Raw genomic sequence first — 13,928 nt, forward strand, 5'->3', positions numbered from 1 at the left:
CAACGGCTCTATGAGGTACCAAAAGAAGACTTTTTTGCACTTAAATGGAAGCATGGCGAAATTTGTCAGCGTGTCTGAAACTAGTGTGCTGTAGCACAGGTAGGCAGAGCCAGGCACCTGGCAGAGGCTGGCCCACTTTTCTGTAAAGGACCAGATGCTAACTGCTGTGGGCTTCGTGGACCACATGGTCTCGATCACAAACACTCTGCTGTTGTAACGCAAAAGCAGCCGCACACCATTCACAGACAAGTGGGTCTGTCTACACTCCAATAAAACAAAACGCCTGCTGTGTAGAAAACAGGTGGCTGGCACAGGTCATTCGTTTGTAATCCCTGAATTCTGGAACACACAGTCAATTCTCATTATTCATAGCAGCTACATTTTCTAAAGTCACTGTGCACGTGGAATTAGCAGATACTAAACCATCACCTGGAGGGGAAATACAGGGTTAAATTTTTGCCCCTGGTTGCAATGTTTATTTTATGTGTGTTTCTATTTAAAGACATCTTGATTAACTAATATTGAACCCACAGCCACCAGTGATGTAAGTCATGCCTGAAGGAAGCTCATCGGACACGTATGTTCTCCCTAAGTCACACCGACAGCCTTCCTGCACTTAGGAAGACGAGCCAGCAAAGCAGCACTGCGCTGGGACCATTTTAAACAACAAGCTGCCAACAAAAGGCACAAAAATGGGAAAAACCTGATACTTAAATGGACTGCAAAGAGGACATGTGTTCGCCACATGAGGCTGAAAGAAGGAGGCAGTGCGTGGCCTGCTCAGCCGCAGGTGGGAATGCACACATCACGCAGCTAAAATGCTAAGCCACTCTAGGCAGGGCGCGGTGGCTCATCCCTGTGATCCCAGCACTTTGGGAGGCCAAGGCAGGAGGATCACCTGAGGTCAGGGGTTCAAGACCAGCCTGACCAACAGGGTGAAACCCCATCTCCAATAAAAATACAAAAATTAGCCGGGCGTGGTGGCAGGCACCTGTAATCTCAGCTACTTGGGAGGCTGAAGCAGGAAAATTGCTTGAACTCAGGAGGCGGAGGTTGCAATGAGCTGAGATGCACCACTGCACTCCAGCTTGGTTGACAAGGCTCCATGTCAAAAAAAAAAAATTTTTCTTTAAGCCATGCTACGTATCACCGTGAAAGTATGAAAAGTACTGATTTGGAAGTCACAGATAAGTTTTAATGAGGAGGACAATTCACAAAGAATCTGCGAATGATGAGAACTGACTATACCTGCCTCTACACTATTCTAAAAATTGTTGCATTTTTTTGAAGCTTCTCTGTGCTATGGACCAAAGGCAGGGGTGAGGGGGAGACACCCAAACATCTAGAGACCCTCCAGTTTGCCATCATGGCTCTGGTTTCAGATCAGTGGGATTGCTATAATCTGCCCCAAAGAGGAGCCAGTGCCCCTTACCTCCCCAACGCGAGAAAGCCTAGTACAGGCCTCGCTGGACACAGTTCCTGATGTGTGCAGTGTTTCGCTCAATGCCTGCCACAGGGGCGGGCAATTTCTCATTTGCCCATCCAGTTCCCCTCCTTCAAAAGGCTCCTGAATGGTCCTGACTGCTTCCCCCTTGAGAGGGCACACAGGCCAGAATCTGTGGCCTGGAATTTCTTTCTTATCCAAGGACTGGACTTCCAGGGGTTCAGTGAAATCCCAGGAATCCCATACATAATTTCACGTGTATAAGTGGAGCTGCATCTTTCAGGGGTAGTGCCTAACTTTCATCAGCTTCTCAAAGGGACTGTGACCCCCTAAAAGGGTAAGAGCATGGCATTAGCACCAGACTCTCAGGAGGTGCTCCTAAACCACTCCTGGACGGAACTCTCCATCCGGCACCTGGCTCAACAATCATCCCACCCAAGGAATCATTCAACCATGGCTGAAGCTCCCCTCCCTAGGTGGTTCCTTCTTAAGGGGCCCACTTGAGGTTAGGAGGCTCAGGACTAATCAAACCTCTCCGCCCCCATGGCACTAACATAGAGGATGCTTTACCAGCCGGAACACATGGATGTCCTGGTTTCTGGTCACCAGGTGTGCATTCTTCGCTGTGCATGTAGCGGTCTCCAGCTTGTCCCCCGTCAGCATCCAGACCTGAAATGACCACACAGCAGAGGTCCTATTTGTTAGTTTTTGAGGCCGGCCTGTCAACTGCAACAGCTGAGTTTCCAAGAACGTGGAGCTGAACTTGAAAGGTTCCGTTTACCTCCTGCCGACACGTGCTGTCCCCAGCACAACTCAGCAAGCGCCCTGGCTGAAGGGCTTTAGGACTCCAAGCAAAACCACTGCTGGTAGCAGCAAAAGCTGGTGGATCCTTCTAGAAAGAGCCATCTGGCCACACACTAGAGGAGGTACTGTGAAGCTCAGTCCTTGGACCACATAATTCCCCTTCTGAGGATTTTTCTTAAAGTGATAAATATCCTAAAAGAAGGGAAAGGCTGTATGGGTGAGAGGGCACCTCTGTGTCCTGCAGGAAAGACTGATTTGTGATGCTGTGGACTTTCTACATAGTTGGATGAGCAAGACAGACCCTCCTGGGGTGTAACTCAGCTAGAAAGTGCTGACCCTAAATGAGCCAGGTTATTCCACATAATGTGTATCGTCTCACACTGCACTGCTCTGCTGTAGGCTCAGAGGAGGCAGGTGACTTGCCCCAGACCACACAGCCACCTCTCTTCCTAACCAAGCCCAGTCTTCAGTCCTCAGGAATGTGCTTTCCACTCTGCGATTTCACCTTATTAACCCTCTTGTTCTCTTTGCTCCCAGCTGGGAGAAGTCTTGGGGCTATCAGACAAAGAAAATCTGGAGAGCAGGGGAAGTGTAGGAAATAAAATCCTATTTTCCCGAGTCTCCCGAGGGTCCACTATGTGCCCAGCACCCATGCTGAGCTGCCTGTCACCTTCATGATAGCTTCAAACACTGGGGAAGGAATTAGCCTGGCACAGTGGGGTGTGCCTGTAATCCCAGCTACTCCTGAGGCTGAGGCACAAGAATCGCTTGAATCCAGTGCTAAGAGGTTAAGTCATTTGCCAAGGGTCACAGAAGGGAGAGGCAGGATGGAAACCCAGGCAGTGGGATGGGCAGAAGGAAGACACAGGGCACCTCTCAGGGTTGAGCCTCCCAGGCCCTCTCCCCTGGCAGGGTCTATATTTGCCCTCAATCTCCCGCCTGTCCTAAAAACAATATTCTGGTGAGCCTAGTGAGTCACAGTTCTCAGGGTTTAATGCAAGAGAACAAACACTGGGGAAGGAATTAGGAGGCTAAAGTTCCAGAAAAGCATGAAAAGAATGATCAGGTGCACAACGTGGCTAATGTCCCACACTGGGGCGATGAAGATGCTACAGGAAGGGCCGGAGACCCAGCTCCAGTCCCAGCTCTACCGCTTCCCAGTGTGGGAACCTGGGGAAAGGAGGCGCCTCACTCAGCCTCAGTTTCTACATCCACACAAGGGGCTAATGTAGAAAATTTCATGTGCAGCCGGGCGCAGTGGCTCATACCTGTAATCCCAGCACTTTGGGAGGCCAAGGTGGACAGATCATTTGAGGTCAGGAGTCCAAGACCAGCTTGACCAATGTGATGAAACCCTAGCTCTACTAAAAATGTAAAACTAGCCAGGCATGGTGGCACATACCTGTAATCCCAGCTAATTGGGAGGCTGAGGCAGCAAAATTGCTTGAACCTGGGAGGCGGAGGTTGCAGTAAGCTGAGATCGTGCCACTGCACTCCAGCCTGGGTAACAAGGGCAAAATTCTGCCTCCAAAAAAAAAAAGTCCTGTGCAAGATCGTATCTTAGACTTTAATTACCAACTAATCTGCCCCATCTCAGGCACCCCTCCCCCTCTCATCTAACAGGAAACCAGAAAGATAAGTCGCATCCACACTCTGTGAATAAAACATCTCATCTTGGAATAACACAGTTTTGGGAAGGAGAAAAAACCTAGAACAAAGCTGGAAGCAGAAAATGGAAACTCCTGAACTCCAAGAGAAGTTTTAGGAATCGCCAGGACCCAACTGCAGACTCCACAACGGAGCAGAAATGGGCTTCCAGCAGCCAGACTTCCGGAAACGAGGTCCCGCTGGTGATTTCCTAATGACGCACCAGGCCCGAGAGCCGAACACACACGACAGAATCGGTTTTACAACAAAAGAGGCACAATAGGGGTGGGAGTCCCTGGTGGGCCCGAATGTCATCTGGCGTCTACCCTTCCTCCTCCCATGGCTCTGCTGAAAGGGCAGGCCCCAGGATGCAGCAGAGAGCCACTTTTGAGTGGAGGCCAGTGGCAGGGACACGTTTCCAGGAGCTCCAGGCCAACGAGTTTGTTCACACCTCCCTTGCGTCCACTGAGGACCAGGTCCTCACGCGCCCTCTGCTGGCCTCTCTAGATTCAACTCCTAGTATTTTTTTTATTTTTGGCCCCAAACAGAAGAGTGCAAAATGCTAATATGACAGCGTCAAGGCGCTGGCGGCCATTCTGCTGGGTGGCCACTAGCTCACTCAGCCACACAACAGACAGATGTGCTGGTCACTTTACTAGAATATAATCGGCAGCTGTGCACGCCAGACACTGCTCAGCCCTGAGCACCAGGGAGCCCAGAAGGGTCAGGCAAACGCTACACAAGACGTCTTCCAAATCAGGGCTGGAGGGCTCGGCACGGTGGCTCCCGCCTGTAATTCCAGCACTTTGGGAGGCCGAGGTGGTTAGATCATCTGAGGACAGGAGTTTCAAGACCAGCCTGGCCAACATGGTGAAACCCTGTCTCTACAAAAATACAAAAATTAGCTGGGCATGGTGGTGGGTGCCTGTAATCCCAGCTGCTCAGAAAGCTGAGGCACAAGAATGGCTTGAATCCAGAGGTGGAGGTTGTAGTGAACCAAGATCGTGCCACTGCACTCTAGCCTGAGCGACAGAGCAAGATTCCATCTAAAAAAAAAAAAAAAAAAAAAAAAAAAAAATCAGGACTGGAGGGGCAGAAACAATGGCTGTGACCACTGCAGAGAAGGCACTCCTGGTCTCTGCTGTTCCTCCCGCTCTGATCTCCCTGCGCTGCTGAAGGGATAACTGGCATTACCCTGGAGTGCCCTTCCCTGCAGCCAGCCCACCCTACCTTGATGCCAGCATTCCTCAGGGTCTCCAGTGTGGGCCGCACATCCGCCTGCAGCTGGTCCTCCACGCCCGTCAGGCACAGAAGCTCCATCTCCATCTCCAGGCTCTCAATGACCGTGGCCACTTTGAGGGAGCGGTCGTGCACACTCAGCTTGGCCTGGACATAGCGGGCCTGGGAAACAACAGCAGATACGGTCACTGCTTAGGGTGAGGAGACACCCGGCTAACTGGCCGGGGCTGAGAGTGGATAGGCCGTGCCTGGTCCCCACCACACAAGGTGGGGACTCCAGCAGGTGAGCCAGACCCCACAGGGGTGACACAGGCTTCTGGCTCCCCGAGAAGTCCTCCATGGAGACACCATACAGACCTGAGTCCCACCCTATGCAGTACACTCGCCTGCTGGGGGGCTTCCAGTAAGTCACTTAACCGCTCTGAGCCTTGGCCATGAAATGACAGTAACAGCACCAACCTCACTGGGTCGTCTCAGGGACAGGCACAACCGAGATCTCAAAAAATAGTAAATCCCCCCACACTCCACATGCACTTTGTAAAGCACACGCTAGGTCACCAGGTTTTCTAAAGACCAGGTCGGGCTTCTGAAGACCATCAACCCAAACTTTGCTTCTTCTCTTTACCATGTTAGCAAAAGCCTGGGGGAAAACCAGCCATCTGCTAATGGGCCTGCTCAAAGCACACACTTTTAAAGTTACAAGGTGGGTAGCATCTATCAGGACTAGAATGCTTGTTACATAAAGGCTTACGAAGAACTCAAATACATTAATGAGAGACCCAGGCAGTTTCTCCAGGTAGAGCAGGGCAGGGACCCACAAAGCCTGTCTTACCTCCCTCCCTTGCATTCCTGCACGCTGGCTCCAGAGACACGGCAGTGAACAAGATAGGGACCCTCCCCTCAGGGAACACACTGTCTATGGGACAGGATGACAACCAACAAGTCACTAACCTGGTTCAACTCCAACACTTTAAAGAAATTAGGGATGCCAGGTGCAGTGGCTCATGCCTGTAATCTCAGCACTCTGGAAGGCCAAGGTGGGCAGATCACCTGAAGTCAGGAGTTCAAGACCAGCCTGGCCAACATGGCAAAACCCTGTCTCTACTAAAAATACAAAAACTAGACAGGTGTGGTGGCACATGCCTGAAATCCCAGCTACTTGGAGGGTTGAGGCTGAAGAACTGCTTGAACCCGGGAGGTGAGGCTGCAGTGAGCCAAGATCATGCCATTGCACTCCAGCCTGGGTGACAAGAGTGAAATTCTGCTCAAAAAAACAAAAAGGGAACTGAACAAGGTGCAGTGGCTCACGCTTGTAACCCCAGCCACAAGGAGGTTGAGGCAGGAAGACAGCTTGAGGCCAGGAGTTTGAGATCTGCCTGGGCAGCAAAGCAAGACCCCATCTCAAAATAAATGTGCAAAAAAAGAGAAAAGAAATTAGGGCTCCAAGAGGATGATTTATGCCAAATTTTCTTGAAGGCATACTATGTGCCAAGAACTATCTTTAACTATTAAGGATATAAGAACAAACCAGGCCAGGCGCAGTGGCTCACACCTATAATCCCTACACTTTGGGAGGCCAAGGCGGGTGGATCACCTGAGGTCAGGAGTTCGAGACCAGCCTGCCCAACATGTCAAAACCCCGTCTCTACTAAAAATACAAAAATTAGCCAGGCGTAGTGGCGGGCACCTGTCATCCCATCTACTTGGAAGGTTGAGGCAGGAGAATCGCTTGAACCCTGGAGGTGGAGGTTGCAGTGAGCCGAGATCGCACACTGCACTCCAGCCTGGGTGACAAGAGCAAAACTGTGTCTCAAAAAAAAAAAAAAAAACAGGCTTGCGAAGTCCCTGACCTCAAAAATATTTTTTATTCCAGAAAAGAGATGGATAAGATGAATGTTTTAAAAAGTATGTGAACAAGGTCAAGGTTACATTTTTCTGGCCTCTCCAGATTCAACTCCTAGACATATTGTTTTGGCCCCAAATGGTGGAGTGCGATGACAGTGACAAAAGCATTGAAAAAGTGACACAGTGTGATTGATGGAAAGTGAGAAGGTGCCTTAGACGGGTGGCCCAGGAAGACTTCTTGGAGGAGGTAGCTTTTCAGCTGAAACCCAAAAGAAGCAAGGGAATGGGTCATGGGGCTCTGTGGGTGAAGAGAGTTCCAGGCAGAGAGAATAGCAGGTAGAAAGGCCTCTCACAACAGCGAATGCCGTGTGCCCAGAAACATCAGAGTGGCTCGCACAGGAGGAGGGAAGTGGAAGGGGTGACTGGGAGGTGGGCGGGGCTGCAGAAGCCACGGAAAGGCCCCAAAACAACTTACTTCAAAGTCCTGATACTGCTCCTCCGCTAGAGACTTCTTCGCCACCACGAGCACCCGGAGCCCTTCTCGGGCCATGTTGCCACACTGAAAAGTAGACCACAGTCAGCGCGGGAGCTGTGCTGAGCGCTCCTGACTTCACTGCGGAGGGACCAGGGCCCAAGTGGACATGCCCCTCCCACGGCGACAAGGAAAATGGCAAATCAGAAAGTTGCTCTCCCCTGCAGCAGTCTTCCCTAGAGCAAACCTTCTATAGGAGAGGGGGCAGAGAGGCAGCCCATGGCTGAACACGGCCGCACATAGGTCATCTTTGACAAGCACATACAGGTTTCAAAATTTAAGTCAACACCGTATGGTCAGCCAGGCACAGTGGCTCATGCCTATAATCCCAGCACTTTGGGAGGCTGAGGTAGGTGGATCATCTGAGGTCGGGAGTTCGAGATCAGACTGACCAACATGGAAAAATCCTGTCTCTGCTGAAAATACAGAAAAATTAGCCGGGCATGGTGGCGCATGCCTGTAATCTCAGCTACTCGGGAGGCTGAGGCAGGAGAATCGCTTGAACCCGGGAGGTGGAGGTTGTGGTGAGCCAAGATCGTGCCATTGCACCTCAGCCTGGGCAACGAGTGAAACTCCGTCTCAAAAAAAAAAAAACAACAACAACAACATCATAGGGTCTCACACACAAATCTGGGTTGCTGAATGGGTGGAAAAACTGAGCATCTGATGAAATCAATCACTGATGGCTGAGAAGCAGTGGCCTCCGCAACCCTGCTCAAAAATCACAGCCTGTTCTGTTCATTTGCATTAACTGCCTGACCCCTGTAGACATCTGGGTTTGCAGCCCTTAAACTTGTAATCTAATGCAAAATGTAAATTCTCCATGTAGAGCTAAGGGATGGGACAAAACCAGCCAGAAAAATCTGAGCGCTGCTTCCCTCCTGCCGCTGGTCAACTGTCCACATCACAAACCAAGTTGGGCAGCCTCTGACTAGGCCCCCACTCCCTGGAACTCACATTCTGGGATAAGCACCTACCCTTTGAGTGTGTGCTGGACCAAGTGACTTGGCCCTAACAAACAGAACAGGTGAGAGTGAAGGGATGTCACATCTGAGCTCAGGTTAGGAAAGCCAGTCCCTTCCATCTTGTTTGCCCTCTCCTGTTCCCTCACCTGCTCTTTGATGGAGTCAGCTGCCAAGATGTGAGTGGCCCTATGGGAGAAGCCCACTTTCAAGGAATAGAGGATGGCCTCTGATCAACAGTCAGCAAGCACCTGAGACCCTCAGTCCAACAGCCCACAGGGAGCTGAATGCAGCCCACAACCACTGAGCTTGCTCACAAGTGGATCCAGCCCCAGTTGAGTCTTAAAATGAGACCACAGCCCCAGCCAACATCTGAATTATGGCCAGTGGGAGACCCTAAAGCAGAGAATGCAGTTCAGCCACACCAGGATCCCTGACCCACAGAAACCATCATCTATTAAATGGGTGCTGCTTTAAGCAGCTACATTTCAGGGTGGTTTGTTACACAGCCACTGATAACAAATACAGAGCCCCACCTTACCATGCCAGGGCTGCCTCTGCAGAACAGGCTTCAAGGTCTGGTGTTAACTCCCTGTACCACACTTACCTCTTCCTCCAACCAGTCGTTGTACTGCACAATGCCAGCCATGACCACATCTGCTCCCTTCATGTAAAACGTAATTTCTCCAGTTGATTCATCCTAGAGAGGGAGGCCAGAAGGAATGAGAAACTGAAAGAAACACCCTCTTCTGGCTGCAAAGTCCGCTTCCCATGACAGACGGTGTACAAAGTACACTTAACAGACACCAATGTTTTATCACTTGGCTGAAGATGAAAAGCCAGAAGGGGCCTCATTTGGGGTCAAAAGCTACAGAAAGCAAAAGAAAAACTCAACACATTTGGAAAATTAGTCAATGATGAAAGCAAGATCAAACAAATTTAAAATCCAGTTTTTTGTTTTTTTTTTTGAGAGGGAGTCTCACTTTGTCACCCAGGCTGGAATGCAGTGGTGCAATCTCGGCTCACTGCAACCTCCACCTCCCGGGTTCAAGCAATTTTCCTGCTTCAGTCTCCTGAGTAGCTGGGATTACAGGCACCTGCCACCACTCCCAGCTAATTTTTGTATTTTTAGTAGAGACGGGGTTTCACCATCTTGGCCAGGCTGGTCTCAAACTCCTGACTTTGTGATCCGCCCACCTTGGGGCCTCCCTAAGTGCTGGGATTATGGGCATGAGCCACTGCGCTCAGCCAGATTTAAGACCTTTGTTTTGAAAGTTATTACTATTTCGACTGGAACGGACTCGCACACCATGATTTTAGATTTATACTTGACACAGCAGATATCACCAAACTGCAGTCCACCGAAAGACTAGGGAAGACCAGGACCAGAACAGGGGAGCTCAACCTCATCACTGTGAACATTTGGGGCCGGATAACTCTGCTCTGTGGGGCCCCTCCTGTGCAATATATCCCTGTTCAGCAGCATCCCTGGCCCCTGCACACTAGACGCCAGTCACACCCTCCATGGTGGTAACCAAAATGTCTCTAGACTTTAGCAAACATCTACTGGGGCAAAACTAACTGTCTCAGCTGAGAATAATACCAGATGTCTACAACTACCTGATGACTGGCCTAGAGATCTGATTCCAGTTCACCCTGACCAGATTTCCTGGGTAGTACCATGGCACAGGCACCAAATACTTGGTCCTGGCACCAGTTCCTAGCTGTGTGCAGCTGGACAAGCTACTGCTCTTTCCTAAACCTCAATATTCTCATCTATACAACATGAGTCAAGCATGCAGCATAGAGACCGATGCACAAAAGGGGTCCCTCTGTGGTATAATTGCTGTTGGGAGGAGGGTGACTTCCCAAGTCCCACAGCCATCCTGTGCAGAGAGAACAAGACTTAGCCCAGGACTCTCCATGGGACAATGTGGCCCTCCAGGAGACATCTAGCAATGTCTGGAGACACTCTAAGTGTCACAACGCAGGCAATGTCCTACTGGCATCTAATGGGTGGAGGTAAGGGGTGCTGTTCACCCTCCTACACCATACAGGACGCCCCCAGTCGCCACCAGGAATTCCTCCAGCCCTGAAAGTCAACAGTGCCGAGACTGAGAAGTCTTGGCTTTGAGGAGTGACAGCGCGGCCATAGATCCCTCCCCCTTTTTGCCCCCAGTGATTCGGGTCACTGGGAGGTGGGAGGCAGTAAAGAAGGCATGAAAATGGAGCATGGCCACCAATACCTTGTGCCTACATTTTGCTGCTCCGGGAAGCCCAGAATAAACACCCATGAAGTCTTCACTGAATGTGAACCCGTGGAGACAGAAGTGACTGCATCTCGAGCCAAGCGCAGTGGCTCTCGCCTGTAATCCCAGCAATTTGGGAGGCTCAGGCGGGTGGATCACCTGAGGTCAGGAGTTCAAAAGCAGCCTAGCCAACATGGAGAAACCCCATCTCTACTAAAAGTAAAAAATTAGCTGGGTGTGGCGGTGCATGCCTGTAGTCCCAATGACTCAGGAGGCTGAAGAATCACTTGAACCTGGGAGATGGAGGTTGCAGTGAGCTGAGATTGCACCACTGCACTCCAACCTGGCCGACAAGAGCAAAACTCCATCTCAAAAAAAAGTGACTGCATCTCAGATGCGAACGCACCATGCTGACTCTGATTAGGCCAGTCCTTTATTCACTGTCCTTTATGCAAGAACACGTCAACCTTGATGTGATGCACAGATTACAGGTGATGACACAAACAGCCTTCTTGCCTCTCCTGGAGGGTGCCTGTCATTGTCCTGCTGAGGGACATGGACGCTTTCCCTGTGGAATAAGCCCAGGATCTAGGGAGTAACCATGCGAAGATCTACCTGCCTTGCTGCCCAAAACCACCCTTCTGTTAAGCTCCCACAAAAGCCACACTTCTATCTGCAAGTTCCCCGACTAAAACACCCTTTACTGACCCACTGCCTTGTCCTTCGGTTTCAGGCTCCTTCGGGGCCACTTTGCCCCTATAGCCCTTTCACGGGACAGAAATATCCCAAATCAGATTCATGGTAGAGTTTCCTCTTTTAAAATAACTTTCCAATATGCCCCTTAATCACCGACAATCTTTCAGAACAACACGCTAACTCATAAAAGCATCCCCAGGCCAAGACAGGCACCGCGTTTAAAAGCGTTCAACCGCACACTTTATCTTGGATGGATTGTGACTATGCCTGCTCTGTACGCAGCCAAAGGGAGCTGTGGGGTCTGCACACTCAAGCATCAGAGGTTTTATTTTTTCCGTCCCCCACCCCCACCAAAGGGTGCTCAACAACACGGCTGTAGGAACTGATGCTCCCCACCCAGCTTCCTCACTATGAAAGGGGCTCGGGTGAGTTTAGAAGCTCTGTCCAATATAAATACCCATCAACTATCTCCTCCCATGAGTCACTTCCTCCCATGGAGTTCATCGCAAGTTTACTTTGTTCCCATATTATGGCAAGATGACGCCATCAATTTACAGAGACCGGCCGGCTGTGTGGCATTGTCTGGGGGGCCTCATCTTTTCCCAGTGTGGTCTGTATCTGGCACCTGCTCAAAGGCGTCTTTTAGTCCAGCAATGACAGCGCTATGATGATCTACAGCCACGGTCCAAACCCGTGGCTCCACATGGGAAGGGGAGAAGGCATCGGAACATCTTGTACACAACGAAAACAAAACAGGGACACGACCTTCCTTCAGAAAGACAGCACACTTGCCCTTCTCTAACCTGGCTCTTCAGAGACAGAGATTCACACAACGAGATGACCTTGCTCTGTGGGTGGGAGAAGATGTGCCATGCACTGTGTGTGAGCTCACACGTGTTTAAAGAAGAGACGGGGGGGCAGGCGTGGTGGATCACACCTGTAATCCCATCACTTTGGGAGGCTGAGGTGGGCAGATCACAAGGTCAGGAGATAGAGACCATCCTGACTAACACAGTGAAATCTCATCTCTACTAAAAAAAAAAAAAATACAAAAAATTAGCCGGGTATGGTGGCACATGCCTGTAATGCCAGCTACTCAGGGGACTGAGGCATGAGAATTGCTCAAACATGGGAGGCAGAGGTTGCAGTGAGCTGAGATTGCACCACTGCACTCCAGCTTGGGTGAGACCCAACCTAGGACTGCCAACAGTCACTAAATCAAGTGGAGAGAAGTTTTTTTTATTTTTTTATTTTTTTATTTTTTATTTTTTGAGACAAAGTCTCGCTGTGCTGCCCAGTTGGTGTGCAGTGGCACTGCTCAGCTAACCACAACCTCTGTCTCCCAGAGCCAAACTCTGCCAACACCACTGACACCCGGATGTGGATCCCAGCACCAGAGAATCTGAGACCCCTTGAGCCCAGGCTGTGAGAGACTCTGAGCCAGAGGACCCAGCAAGCCTGCCACAGAAACTGTCCTGGCCACGGAAACTATCAGATAGCACACAGAAAAGCGAGCCCCCCAGTTAGGTGTGGTGGCTCATGCCTCTAATTCCAGCACTTTGGGAGGCCGAGACAGGAGGATCATCTGAGCCCTGAAGTTTGAGATGAGCCTGGGCAATATGGTGAGACCCCATCTTCACCAAAACTACAAGAATTAGCAGAGCATGGTGGTGTGCACCTGCAGCCCCAACTACTTGGGAGGCTGAGGCAGGAAGGTTGCTTGAGCCTGGGAGGTTGAGGCTGCAGTGAGCCATGATTATGCCCTGCACTCCACCCTGGGCAACAGAGCAAAACGGAAGGAAGGAAGGAGTGAGGGAGGGAAAGAGGGAGGGAGGGAGGGAGGGCAAGGGAAGGAAAAAGAAGGAAGAAGGGGAGGGGAGGGGAGGGGAAGGAGAAGGGAAGGAAGTAAAGGAGGAGAGGAGAGGCGAGAAAAGAGAAAAAAAGAAAAGAAAATAGGAAGGGGAGCTTCTTTACTCCAGGGGAATACATTTACTCCTGGAGTAAGGGAATGCATTTCCCTGTAAGAAAGACCTCAGTGCCTAAGACTGATCCCTATAAACGCTATGCGTTTTCCTACACATATCTACCTACGCTAAAGTTTAATTTATTAATTAGGCACAGTAAGAGGTTAACAACAACAACTTATAACAAAATAGAACAATTCTAGTACGCTGTAATCAAGGTGAAGTAAGGCTTGCTTGAACACAGCCCTGCAATACCCTAACAGCCTGAGGGCTCCTGAGTGACAGGAGCAAGCAGGTGGACGGCGTGAGGACACTGCACAGAGATGATGCATGTCCCGGGGGATGGAGTGGGGTGGCATGAAACTCATCACACTACTCACAACGGCACACAACTTAAAACCTATGAATTGTTTATTGCTTGGAGTTTCCATTCCATATTTTTAGACGACAGGTAACCACGGGTAAGCAAATGAGTAAGCATGACCACAGTGCTGTTTCAAGCCACTAGACGCGGAGTGATCTGTTACGCAGCGATATGGAGTTAAT

At 50.4% G+C, this 13,928-nt stretch overlaps 1 protein-coding gene across 3 annotated transcripts in view; it reads right to left on the reverse strand.

The window, feature by feature from the left end:
* Positions 1–13,928, reverse strand: part of ATP9A (ATPase phospholipid transporting 9A) — a 167,662-nt gene that overhangs the window by 24,793 nt on the left and 128,941 nt on the right. For all 3 annotated transcript variants that reach the window (XM_078371998.1, XM_035298943.3, XM_078371999.1), the window contains exons 16-19: positions 9,081–9,173; positions 7,455–7,538; positions 5,126–5,296; positions 2,015–2,113 (exon numbers count right to left, since the gene is read on the reverse strand). In XM_078371998.1, coding sequence (XP_078228124.1) covers positions 2,015–2,113; positions 5,126–5,296; positions 7,455–7,538; positions 9,081–9,173 — 447 coding nt within the window. The remainder of the gene's footprint in view (positions 1–2,014; positions 2,114–5,125; positions 5,297–7,454; positions 7,539–9,080; positions 9,174–13,928) is intronic.

Source organism: Callithrix jacchus, chromosome 5, assembly GCF_049354715.1.
Source record: "Callithrix jacchus isolate 240 chromosome 5, calJac240_pri, whole genome shotgun sequence".
Classification (NCBI taxonomy): Eukaryota; Metazoa; Chordata; class Mammalia; order Primates; family Cebidae; genus Callithrix; species Callithrix jacchus.